General features: G+C 43.0%; 1 protein-coding gene across 10 annotated transcripts in view; it reads right to left on the bottom strand.

Annotated features, from left to right (window-relative positions):
- KDM5C (lysine demethylase 5C) overlaps positions 1–13,563 on the bottom strand; it is a 31,700-nt gene that overhangs the window by 11,166 nt on the left and 6,971 nt on the right. For 5 of the 10 annotated variants that reach the window (XM_015597908.2, XM_025040545.1, XM_006922942.3 and 2 more), the window contains exons 3-14: positions 13,197–13,319; positions 12,716–12,886; positions 12,082–12,216; positions 11,266–11,389; positions 10,974–11,155; positions 9,811–9,969; positions 7,916–8,035; positions 7,626–7,784; positions 6,821–7,002; positions 6,573–6,735; positions 877–996; positions 596–790 (exon numbers count right to left, since the gene is read on the bottom strand). In XM_015597908.2, coding sequence (XP_015453394.1) covers positions 596–790; positions 877–996; positions 6,573–6,735; positions 6,821–7,002; positions 7,626–7,784; positions 7,916–8,035; positions 9,811–9,969; positions 10,974–11,155; positions 11,266–11,389; positions 12,082–12,216; positions 12,716–12,886; positions 13,197–13,319 — 1,833 coding nt within the window. The remainder of the gene's footprint in view (positions 1–595; positions 791–876; positions 997–6,572; positions 6,736–6,820; positions 7,003–7,625; positions 7,785–7,915; positions 8,036–9,810; positions 9,970–10,973; positions 11,156–11,265; positions 11,390–12,081; positions 12,217–12,715; positions 12,887–13,196; positions 13,320–13,563) is intronic. The other 5 variants (XM_006922943.3, XM_025040543.1, XM_015597911.2 and 2 more) reach the window with 3 other exon arrangements.

Below are 13,563 nucleotides of genomic sequence, written 5' to 3'. Positions count from 1 at the left end.
AAATGGCATTTCCTAATAAATGTTCCATATGTCAATCATTTTCTTCATGTATTAATATTACCAATAATAGCAGCTGCTACACAAGTACATTAATTCATGTTTTGACATAAATCATCTGACTCAAGCCTTAAAACCACCTTGCAAATTAGGTATTTATTCTTACTTTACACAGTGGGAAAGTGAGACTATGAGAGGTTACGTGACTTGAAAAGGTCATCCAGCTAATCGGCAGATGCCAGTCTGCCTTGCTGAATTATTTAAATAATAGCAGCTATACCAGCACCTACTATGGCTCAGTTACTCAATAAACATTTTAATCTTCTCAACTATCCAAAAAGATAAGCACTATTATATATAATCCTCATTTTTCAGATGGGGATATTGAAGCTCCGTGAAGTAAATTAACTTGCTCATGATTGTTGGTAAATAGTAGAGCAGGAAATGGAATGTGGTTCCCAATCCAGATGCCATCTAGTTCATTTCACTACCTCCCAAGAACAGAAGCTACATCTTCTACTTCTTGGGGCTACCCCTTCCTCCCCGCACCTTTGCCATGCTATGATACCCAATCCAGGGCACTCTCCCCACAACTCACCTTCTCCAGCAGGGCCTTTCGTAGACGCCGCTCCTCCTGCACCATAATGAACATCTCTTTATGCACAGCTGCAGCCAGGTTCAGGTCCAGCTTCTCTGGGCAGGCAGCCATCTTGCATATGAGCTCCTCATGGGAGAAGACGCAGTATCTACGGAGCCGGCGGTAGTGCTCAATGCACTGGCGCCCAGCTGGCAACTGTGGACAAGTTCAAGGTTGAGTATGGCTAAGTCTGGAGGCCAATGGTACCTCAGCTTCCCCAGCCCACCACACTCCAGACTCACCCAGTCAGCAGTGCAAAAGTTGACGGCCTCAGCAAAGTTGTAGCCTTGGTTGAAGCCACTATGGTAAGCACGAGGGAAAGTAATGACAAATTCTCCTGCACACTGGTTTGTGCGGACAACCTGAGGAAGAAAGGCCAAAGTCATTGAGACAGAGATTGTCCACAGCCTGCAGAAACCTGATCTAAGGAGACAAAGGAAAGCCTTAGGAGACACAGTCTGACAACAGATTCCCAGACTCTCTAAATTCTGAAAGGAAGGACCACTAGTCTCTGCTCCAAAGGTTTTGTGTTGACACATGACAGAAAGTTCTGAGGTAAAAGCAGGAAATATATACACCAAAATATTTCAACTTCCTTAGTAATTTTTATAAAAATTTAAAGTCTCACTTTTCATTAAGCTGGCCAAAGTTTTTTCATTAATAATTATTTTTATCAGTCACACATGCAGTTTTGAGAACCAAATGGTTCTACAAGATTTGTAATAAAATCAGCAGGTCCTGCCGTTCTCCACTCCCCAGAGCCAATCACGTTCACCTCTTCTGATTATTTTGGCATTTACCTTAACAATAAATAACATGCCTTTAGACATTAAAAATAGCCTCCTACTTCTACATTTGCTTACTTTTCTATGCATGTATTAGTAATTCAGTCCCCACCTTTTGGACAAGTGTCTAGCTCTGCTATATCAGTTTTGACATTTCTGTCTCTCATGAAGCCTTATGATCTGTTTCAATTAGGACCAGCTATCCTCCCTGGATTGTCACTCTCTTGTGATGGATCACCTGTTTCCCAGGTCCCATGTTTTCCTTTCTTGGTTTATTCCTTTGCTGTGCAACAGCCTCCTGAGAAATGGTGAAAAGAGCTTTTTTTTTTTTTTTTAATGTGTCTATCCTACTCTCACACATGGTAATTTCACTGCATATAGAATTCTAAGTCGAAAATCACTTGAAGGCACGGCTCTAACCTTCTAGATTCCAGTGTTGCTTTTGAAAAGTCTGAAGCCATTCAGATTTCTAATGCTTTGAATTAAACCTGTTTTCTCTCTCAGGAAGTTTGCAGAATTTTTTCTGTTCCCAGTGTTTGATATGAAAATCCATCAGATGTACCTTGCTGTGAATCTATTTTCATTCATGCACTGGGTAGGCCCTTTGATTCTAGAAACTCAGTCTTTCGGTTCAGGAAAATTTTCTTGAACAATTTCATTAATGATTTGATCCTTTCAGTTTTCATCTATTCTCAGAACTCCTATTTGAATACTGAACCTCTTAAATTCTCTAATTTTCTCTACATTTTTTCCATCTTTATTCTATTTTTCTGGGAGATTTCCTTAACTATTCATCTTCTAAACTTACAATTTTAATTTCCAAGAGCTCTTCTTTGTTCTCAGTCTATTTTCTAAATAGTATCTTGTTCTTATTTCATGTTTGCAATATATGCTCATCTCTGAAGATACTGAGGTTTCTTTTCCTTTCCTTTTAAAAGTTTACTTCTCCCTGCCTAAGCTGTTTTTCCAAGTTGTCTTTTTCCCTCTTTGGTTTTATTTTGTTTTCTAGAGTTTCCTTGGTTGGGTGTTAATCTGTGGCTGTCTACTTATATTTAAGAATAAATGAAAAAGATGAATGGAAGCTGAGTACACAAGTGAAGTTTGTCAACTGTGAGCTTCACTGTAGGGTGATCTGGCTGAGCCATTTAGTTTGAGAAACTCTTTACATTTGGGCCAGATTCCCCAGAGAAAATTCTCTCATTATTTTGCCTGAAGGAAGGTCTGACTGACTACCAGTGTTCTAAGAGCCAAGCGGAGGGAGATGGCTGGGAACCTTAGCATCTAGTATGTATACAATGATGAATCTTACTATTTTCACTGTACCTCCACCCTCAACTGTACCTAGAAGACCTCAATCCAGAGATCTTCTAAGTTAATCTCTTCAAAAGTAAATTTCCAGTCTTTTGCTGGAGTAAGGGAGGGTCACATTTCTAGCTGCCCAGCACAGATGATGAAGACACAGTGAAATAGGTACAGTGTCAGTAAGGGGACCAATAATGTCTATCCTCTGAAAAGCAAAACTACTAATACATACAAGAATCTAAAATTTTTATACCCTTCAATCCAATGATTCTTCTGTAGGATTCTAAATTAATGTGGAGAGAATTAACATCCTAACAATACTGAACTTCCCATTTGTGAATACATCTGCGCATTTATATAGGTCATTGATCAACTCTCACCTTCAGTACATTTTCTTCTGCTCAAATTTATTGCTACTTAGAGGTGACATTACCATCTCTTGCCTGTATTTTATTGTACTGGCAACCACTAGAATTGTTTTCTAAAAAATGCAAATCTACCTAGATGTCCTCACCTGAATCACCATTCAACATGATAAAGCATGGCCCGACAGACAAACTCTTACTCTTCCTTCCAGAATCACTACTTCTACAAATGCTTTCCTGACCGCCCCTGCCCCCTACCTAATGACCCAGTCTGTTGTTCTTTTGTAGCATCTCTACATTTTATTCCACTTGTTTACTCACCTCTGTCCTCCACTATCTGCATATACCTATGGGCAGAGACTGGTTTATTTACCTTCAGGGTGCTGACCAGAGGCCTTGCACATTTCTAGCAATATCTGCTGAATGATCTAGTTCCAGCTTTAATTTTATAGATGTGAAAACTGAGTCCTAGAGAAATCTCAAGCAGCAGAGCCAGAAATAGAACCTAATGCTCCTGATTCTTTGTCTCAATCTACACCCTCACTTTGGCAATGTCACTTTACTGTTTCCTATGTAGTAATTTTAAAAAGCTCTCCTTACAATTCTGCAGCTATTAAAAAATGACCCAAATGTCCATCAGCTGATGAATGGATAAACAAAATGTGGTATACCCGTACAATGGAAAACTATTCCATCATAAAAAGGAATTAAGTTCTGATACAGGCTACACCATGGATGAACTTTGAAAACATTATGCTAAGTGAAAGAAGCCAGACACAAAAGACCACATATTATTCCATTTATATGAACTGCCTACAAAAGGCAAATCTCTGGAGACAGAAAGTAGATTAGTGGTTGCATGGGACTAGGGGATAGAATGGAGAATGACTACAAAAGGGCATGAAGGATTTTTGGGGGGTGATGGAAATGTTCTAATTGGATTGTGGTGATAGTAGAACAATGCTTTAAATTTGAACTGAACTGTACACTTAAAATGGGTGAATTTTATGGTATGTAAATTATATGGCAATAAAGTTTTTTTTTAAAGGCTTGGTATTTTTAAAAAAGTGGTTATAAATAGTTCATAGTAAGAAAGCAAAAATCATTCTTGACTAGCACTGTCCAATATAATTCATGTCAGCCACATATGTACTTTAAAATTCTCTAGCAACTACATTAAAAAACAAGTGAAATTAATTTCAATATATTTAATTAATATAACCACAATATTACCATTTCAATGTGTAATCAGTATATAAAAGTGTTAGTGAAATATTTTATATCATTTGATTTATACTGTCTTAAACTCCAACATGTGTTTTAACTTTCAGCACACTTCAGCTGAAACAAGCCATGCTTCAAGTGCTCAGTAGCCACATGTGGCTATAATGGCTACCAAATTGGACACTGTCATTGTAGATTATTAAACTTTCAAAAGAGATTATAAAACCCACACAGTGATTATCGCTATCAAAATTTACAAAGATAAATAACAGGTAGAAACATAAAATGGGGAGGAAATAGGGATGATCTATTTCCATTTTTTTTAGAAAGGGGGCATGTTTCTTTTACAATGAAAATAATACTTATGCTATATATCTATAAAAAGAAATGGCCTTCTCCAAACCAAACCCAAGGGGAAGTAGGGGTGGAGGACAGGCTAAAGATAGCTCTGGGGGAGCTCCAACTGGGTAAACTGCAGTTTGCCAGCATGAGAATATGAAAATCACAGATGCTTTGGACTGAGGGACCCTGCCAAGTCCAAAAAAGCCTGGAGATGCTGGGAACTACCTATAGGAGGGGCAAGGCAGACAAGGTGAGGCAGCAACTGGCCAGAGAAACTGGTGGGCCATGAGCAAGAGAAATGCTGTGGAGATGGAAACAAACAGCACAGGTTTAAAAGTGTATCATAAAGTTTTTTAAAAAGAGGTTAAGAACTAAACATATGCATATGCATATGTATGTGTATATGTATGTATACATGTATGTGTATAGGTACATGTATGTGTATGTATATATATATATGCATTTTAGCTATCTGAGTCTGTAAGAAGAATCCTCTACTCTTACAATTCTCCTTGACATTGTAGGCAAGGTCTGAGGAGAAGTTAGACCCAATGTCTACTTATAAAGAGAACTAGAAGGAAGGGCCCATGATCATCTCGAGTCCAGTAATTCTTAAATGGGGTGAAGTGGAGAGGGGAAAGGATACCCTCACCTCTGAGTGGAGGAAGGTTGCCTGCACTGTTGTAGAATGCTTCCTCTAATTCCCTAGATACCTCAATCCTTGGTTAAATATCACTAAACCGTATAATAAATATAATAAATGTATAAATTATTCACAAGGTGTGTAGTATATCGAAACAAGGTAAAGGCAAAAAGAAATTTGGGTGAGAAACACCGACCTAGTCCAAAGCCCTACTGTACAGATGTCCAGGGATCTCTAAGAGACATTAATTTAATATGTACTGACTGCCTACCATATCCTATGCATTAGACTAAGTGGCAGAGCAGGCAAGATGGGGGTGAGGGTGGAGGATGGAAGGGAGTGGGGAGGATGAGAAGGACAGAATAAGACTCAAAGCAGAGATGGTAGACATACTAATCCCTATTCCTATAGGACTGTTAATCAGGCTGTTTTAAGATCTACACCAGAAAACTAGCTGATGCTAATCAATGCTGGAAATTCCCAGGAATATAAAGGCCCTTATAGGTAAGTCATGTTGCATACTCAGCAAAATGTTTTATAGGAAAGGAGAGGTCCACAGAGGAGGATAGTATAAGCCAAGACCCTGGGTTCAACTTTTTTTCTTCTGTTAAAAGATATTGACACTTTTTTTTTGTCACCACCCCCACCCCCAGCTTCATTGAGATATTTTAAGTTTAAGGTGTAAAACATGTTGATTTGATACTTATATACTGCAAAATAATTACCACCATTGAACCTCTGACCTGTTAAATAAGTAAAAAGACTGACCCACTGCTCCAAGAAGGGTTAAAATATGACAGAGACCGCTTGTTGTCCTAACAACTCTTTCTCACCTTCTTTCACAATAACATAACCTCCGATTTGTAGCTGGTACATGACCACCCAGAACAAAAATCAGTTTTCCTTGCAGCTAATGTGACCATGCGACTAAAGTTGTGACTTACAGGAGATGGATGGAAATAATGTGTGTTCTTAAAAGTAAGGAGACTTGTCCAACCTATCCTTCCCTCATTTCCCTCTTCTACTGGCTGGAACGTAGATGTGATGAGAAGCCGTCCCTAAGGAGTTGCCCTCAAACACATGGCCCAGAAGGCTCACCATCACATTGTATATCTAACCACTATTATTTTGGGTTGCTATTAGTCTCCTCGAACTGATAGCCCAATCAGGATAGAACAGAATGAGAAAGGGGCAGGGGTAGATTGCAGATGATCACCACCACCACAAAGGGCATCACTAAATCATTCCTACCCCTTGTCTGTTTCTTGGGCACTCACCGGCACGCCATGGGACATGAGGGTATTGGGGTTCATGAGGGTGACAAGTTGGTGCAGGAGGTCAGGCTGGCTATCAAAGAGCTCAGGTGTCAGCTTCTTCATCACCTCCTCCAAATGTTCTGCTGCAAGTGAGGGTACCCCATACCAAGTCTTCGGCTCACCCCTGTCCAAGTGGAAAGGGGACACATAGAATGGTCACACCTGTGGTCCTGAGAGAGTTCACCCTGGCTCCCCAAGGCCCCACTCACCAGTGGAGGTAGTTAATAGAGTAACTCCAGTGATCCTCAATATGCCAGCAAAAGGCTGAGAAGACCATGCCCACATAGAGCCAGGGCACCTTCATGCCAGAGATGTCCGCATTGATGTGGCACAATACAGACTGCTCCAACACTGGCATCACATTGAGGTTCCATCCACTGGTGGCATACTCCTGTCAGGTCAAGTATTTGTAGAAAGGGGATGAAGGTTATGCTAAAGAACTGAGATCTTTAGCCCAAAAAACCTTACTTAACTTTGAGGTAGCAGACCTTTTTGAAACATCTAAGAAATATTACAGGTATTCTTTCCACAAAATATATACACACAAAATTTCAATTAAATTCAACTTTGGGGAGGTTGATAGATATACTCAGCGACCAAAATACCTGCAAGTAAAAATTCCTTGTTCTGGACCAAAATGCACCCTTCCCTTGAGGCAGACCTGGGCCCTCATTTTTTCCTGCACATATGAGCCCAGTCCCTGAACTTCTCATGAATGAGCCAGGCACGCTGCCAGGCATTTCATACATATTCTCATTTACTACTTCTAACAAATTTGTAAGGTAGACACTATCCCCATTCTACAAACAAGGAAAAAGCCAGTCTCATGGTTGGAGATGACATGCCAGTACTAGGCTGTGTTCATTATATACGTATCATCTTATCTAAATCTCACAGCAACCACAAAAGGCAGGCATAAAAATCTGTATCTTACAGAGCCACTGAGTCTTTTAGACACTAAATGACCTGCCTAAGCTCACACAGCTGACATATAATCATGAATCATCCACTTACCTCCTCCTCAGGGGTTAGGTGCCGCTTACTGTCACTGACGGGGAAACCGCTGCCAAATTCTTTGGAATGGATGTCAGCCCCATACTCAACAGTCACATCTTCCTCAATGCTGTTTACCAGCCGCCAAAACTCCTTCTCCACGAGTTCCGTGGGTACCATCTGGGGAACAGGAGTAGTGAATGACTGTGGCCCATCATATCCTGGCCCCATTAACCCAGGAGAGCTAAGATTATCAGGCACCAACACCTATGACCCTAGCCCTGACACTACCCCAGACCTCCATCACCTACGTGCACGGGCATGTTGAAGTAATCAGCTTTAAAGGAGTCGGCCATCTCGCCAAAGCTCTGCAGAGTGTATTCCCGGGTAGCCTGCTCAAAGCCAAAGGCTTCAGGGGGGCGTTTACACTCCTGAAACCCAAAGGAGAACATGTCACCAAGGCAGAGGCAAAGAGGCAGAGAAGCCTCAAAAGCGGAGCTGGAATATGGGTAGGAGTAGGGAAGGAGAATAGCCCTAGATCTGCATTCAAGGCCCCTGAGGCAGGCTTCGTTTAATAGCTCCACCTTTTTCTCCTAAAACTTCAGATTAGTCTTTTCATTCCCATGTATGCTACCATACTTTTGGTCTTCTCTTTAAGACTTTACTATCTAAACTATGGGCTCTAACTTAAATTGCTATCCTATGCTCTTCTGCCACCATTTTTTCTCCCAAGCTAAAATGTGAGTTTCTACAGGGTGCTTAGGGAAGCTGGAACTACAGGTTTGGGAAAATGGCAGTGAATACTATAGTAGCTTGGTGGATGGCAAAGGCACTAGCTTCTACAGTGCCATATGCTACACTGTTCCTGTTCTTGAAATTGTCTCAGAGGACTGGATGTGGGTCAACCTCACTTTGTAGCTACATCCATGGCTTTAGCTGAGAACTGTACATACCCCAGAGTCAGACACACACTCTGCTCATGTCTGAAAAATAAATGTCAATCTGGTCCACTGGCCCACAACCACTTAGAAAGCCAAGTAGAGCTGATCATCTTCGTTGTCTATGATACCACTGGTATCTAAACTCCTCCCCAAAGGAATCTCCACCATTACCAAAGCCATTCATGATGCACTGCCCTGGTCTCTTTCCTCATGTCTGTGTGTATGTGTGTGTACGTGTGTGTGAGCATGCATTCTTGGTCTCTGTAACCACAGTTGAAATCCTAAGATAAGGCAAGAGTGACTATCAACATCTGTTCTCCAGGAACCTAGAGGGAAATATAGATGAGCACCCAGAATTTGGATGAAGGTAGGAAGCTTATGGAACGAACCCGGCAGACTTCGCAGGCCTCTTAGCTCTCACTGCTGTTTCAGCTGCTCTCCTTACTGCCTCTCTTGCACTAGGTACATCCTCTCCATATACCCTTGTTCCTTGTTCCCTCCATCCCCCAGCCTAGAACACTTGCCCACCTCTTCTAGCAAAGTCTACATAACTGCAAACCAATTTAATTATCATAACAGAAGGAAAACAACGAAATAAATATTATACCCACATGATGGACCCCTACGAGAAAAACAAATCATACCCATGAGTATATTTAATAATTTAGAAAAATGATTACAACAAATGAAAACATACATTAAGATCCCAAATCTGTTAGACAGTTCTATATGTACAAAAATAAAAAGATGAGAAGAAAATATGCCAGACAACTAATAATGGTTGTCTCTAGGTGGAGAGATGATAGGTAATTTGTCTATTTTCCAAACTTTTTGGAAAACAAAAAAACAAACAAACAAAAAAACCCAAATAGAAAACTTGGAAATCAAAAGAACAATTACTTTTTCATAGTCCTGTCCTCCAAATCTCAATCCTGACACCTACTCTCAGTCACTTTCTTCTCCTCAGAACTTCTACACCTCCGCGTTTCTAACATACAATTTAGCATTTGATTATATGTTATCACGTACAACCTGTCTAATCAGGACTCTCACCTCCCCAGGTGGTCTGGGATCTCCCGGTGTATACAAGCAAAGGCTGAGTCTCCTCCTCCTCTTTTTCCCAAAGCACTGCTCAGCCTATCCCCGGCCCAGGAACCCAAAACATCAGACTGGCTAGACTAGGAGGCTGCTCTCAATAAGGCCAGAATGAAGGAAGATAAGATACCCTATGAGGTAGACATGGACTGGGGCTGAGAAGGCCTTACCGCCATGACACACTTTGGGCATCGCCAGACACCCTTAGGAATCTCAGGGAGAGGAGGCAGCAGGCAAAAGATGTGGTAGTTGTCATCACAGCCATCACAAAGCAGAAGTTTGTCGTCCTCATCCCCGCGAGAACACATCCGGCATACATATGACTCGATCTGCCAGGGGAGGAAGGCAATAGTTCACCCACCAAAGCCCTGTCTAGTTTTCATTAAGCAGACTCCTCCAGAAAGGAACCAGGTCCACAGAGCTCTCCATGAGACACCTATAGTGCTTGCTGGCCGGATCATTCACAGCCCTGTACAGACTAGTCATACTAGGTCTGGAGTTTAAATGCATGCACGTACTATCTCCCCAAATAAACTGGTAGAGCTGTGAGAGCAGAGTCTTTATCATTCAATCTTCAATCCCCTATTTTTATTCATTCGATAAACACTTACTGAACACTTATGTGTTCAACAGTATGCTAGACTCTGCGGTACAGTGATGATATGGCATTTGCCTTCTAAAGGCATACAGTACTCCAAACACGTGTTTATAAAAATTAAAGGGCAGTGCAGAAACTGCCAATAGCGGCCCATAAAGGGTACTATGAGAGCCTAGAGAAGGAAGCACTCAGATCTGCTAGAAATAAGGACTTCACTGAAAAGATTAACACTTGAAACTGAAATCTGAAAGTAAACTGCAATGGGGCAGAGCACAGGGGGAAATTCTTCTACGCAGAAAAAAACAGCATGTGCAAAGGATGAGAAAAGAAAGAGCATGGCACATCTCAGGGAAAAAAACAAACATACCTACAAGTAGTTCAGTGTGGCTATAGCAGAGGAGTGAGGTGGGCAGTGCTGGGGAATGAGGCTAGAGGTCAGCAGGGACTGGATCATGCATGGTAATGAGGAGCTTAGCCTTTATCCTGAAGCAATGGAGAGGGAGTCTCCTTCTCTGGACCCTTCCAGCACTTCATGTTGACAGTACTTGATCACCCTTTCTTGTTCTTTGTTCCATGTGACTTGGCCTTGTTTCCCCAATTAAGTGAGCTACCTGAGGGCAGGGCCCACCAGGCCCACTTTTCTGCTTAATGCAACCTGGTCCAGTGCCATGCTGGGGAAATGCTCCTTGAAGGGATGAGAAGCAGAGCAATAGGAAGTCAGGGCTGGGTCCTTACAAACTGGGCATTGCTGTGGTTCCTCCGCAGCCTCATGGTCATCTTGGTGCAGGGCTCTGGGCTGTGACTCAGCTCCTCCTTGCTCTCCAGGAAGGTCCTGGGTGAGGCTGACTCCACCTTCACATCCCCACCTGAATCCTCCTTCACCACCACGGTGGGGGGACACTCAGGCCCTTCCTTATCTGGGAGAGAGCAGAACAGCTCTAAAGTATAGGTCTAGAACAGTCAGGGCCCCAACTCCTTTCCCCAGGTGAGACCATCCTTAATACTGCCCCAGCCTATCAGGACTCACCTTTCTTCCGCAGAGTCTTATCCTTGGCCATGAGGCCCAGGCCCATCATTTTGGGGCCTGCCCCATAGATCTGTAGCTTCTTCAGCTCCGGATTCTTTTCAATGTCTTCTTCTGTGGGTTCAGGCTAGAAGAAAAGGGAAATGAATCAAGAATGCTACCTGAGGCAGACTGCTCCATCCTAAAAGAACAGGTTAGACTATATATCACCTGAACTTATGCCAGGGGCTGAGGCATGGGCAGGCCAGGGCAAGAATTCAGAGCTGCTTTTTAGAGACTGGAGGTAAATGAGCTCCCTCCTCAGCTCTCTCTTGGAAATGAATTAAGACAGGATCCCAATTTTCCCAACTGTAAAATCGTGAACATTAACTCCTATGTTAGAGTTACAAGGGGTTTGGGGAACAACATAAAGAAATCTAACAGGATCTGGCACTACTACTAACTGGCAGTGACTACTATGATGTGCTAAATTACATGCTTTAGTAAGCCCAGAGACAGTATCTAGAAGAATGCCTGGCACATAAACTTCTGCCTGAAGCTAGGTTATAGGTATAAGGAGAAAGAAGAATTCTACCCCTATGAGCAGAGTGAGTCAGGAAAAAAGGACAAACATAAAAAAGATACTGTATAACAGGTCAAGACCCAGCTCAGAAGCTCAGCTGAGAGTGGAGTAAAGAGGAGTGAATTCGGAGAGGCATACTACTGTTCAGAACTAGAGAAACGAGAAAAGGGAGTGTGGAACAGGGAAAAGAGCCTTGGCCAGAAGGCGAAAGAGAACTCCCTCCACCCCTAAAGCCCTAAGTCAAAAGAAGTACTCACATCAGGCTGCAGTCTCTTGGCCCGCCGGCCATAGCTGTTGAACTTGGAAGGCTGCACAGATTGTCGAAGAGGGATGCTGTGGGGTTTGTATTCCTTGTCCTTTTCTTCATTATCAAATGGACGTGTGTTGCACTGCTGGGAACAAGTGAGGGCTAAGGGTCAGGGCTTAGGACCTCAACCCCCAACAAAGGGCAAAGACTTCCCTCTACCTTTACCAGGTGGAACCAAAACTGTGGTTGCACCTCCCTGACCCACACCAACAAGCTCTGCTCAACTGATCTTTACCACTGACACCAGCACACACTTTGGGAATTCTTTTCATGCCTTTGCTTATGCCATTTCTCCTTCCAACCACCTCCCTACAACAATCTCCCCAACTAAATCAGACTCCATCTCCTCCAAGACCTCTCCAGTCCAAAAGATTTCTCCCTCCTCTGAATTTCTCTATCAGTTAAAACCTTGTCACATAACAGAGAGTAGGCTGACCCTACAGGTAACTCCAGAATCTCTGACCCTGGGTAGTGTGGGAAGAGAATGAGCACCACTAGAAAAGGGTGGAGTCTAGCTCCCAGGTCTCTAGTTTCATTAAGAGCAAGTGTTGAAGCCTCCTTTTACACCGGCCTGGCATCCTTACCACCAGGTTGGCTCCAGACTGGTACATCTCATAGGGGTAAACGATGCGTTCATAGTGGGAACGTAGCAGGGAGCCAATGTTTTTGCCTGGTGGGTAGTTGAGGCGCTGGGCCACCCGGGCCCACCGACGGTCCTTGCAGATGGCTTCATAGCCACCTTCCTCCACCACGATCTGCAAGGACAAGCAGGAAGGGATGTGGATGCGCTGTGTGTATGTACCTGATGGAGGAGGCCTGCAGGAAGGGTAGTAAGGACAACTAGCCCATCGCTGCACTGGGGGCTACCCCCTCCTCCTACCACCACCACGTAGACTCAAACTGTAGCCAGGAGATGCCCAGAAGTACTGATGACAGCTTGTGTGCTACCAGGCTGTAGTGCATACTGCAGCCTAGAGATCCAATATCCAAACCAAGGGAGTCCCCAAAGTAACAAAGGTATTAAGGTCTGGGGTAGGGAGGGGTTTGAGAAAAACCTGTTCTTACTTTGCTGAGGCTGTAGAGGTCTAAGATCCGCCGTTCGACATTGGGAATCTTTAAGGAGGAGCCCTGGATTTCCCAGAATTTGGCAATCTGGTCCAAATAGTTCAGTTTCACTCGTGTCTGGGCCTGAAAAAGAAATGGTTCAAAGAGGCTGACCCTTCTACCTGACCTCTGTCTTCTGGCCTAATCATAGGGGAAGGGATAGGGTACAGAGCAGCCCACTACCCAGGGCCTCTCCCAATGAACTGGATCTCAAACTCTAGAAAGTGCTTAGCCCACTTCTCTCTCATCTCTGCCACCTTCTAGTAGATAAGCCCAAGGTCCCAAAATGGATAGGGTCGGGTCACAATAGCCAAAGCTTTACATACAC

The sequence above is a fragment of the Pteropus alecto genome, unplaced genomic scaffold, assembly GCF_000325575.1.
Source record: "Pteropus alecto unplaced genomic scaffold, ASM32557v1 scaffold159, whole genome shotgun sequence".
NCBI lineage: Eukaryota > Metazoa > Chordata > Mammalia > Chiroptera > Pteropodidae > Pteropus > Pteropus alecto.
The sequence above is the reverse complement of the archived record's forward strand: the minus strand, read 5'-3'. Positions and strand labels throughout refer to the sequence as shown.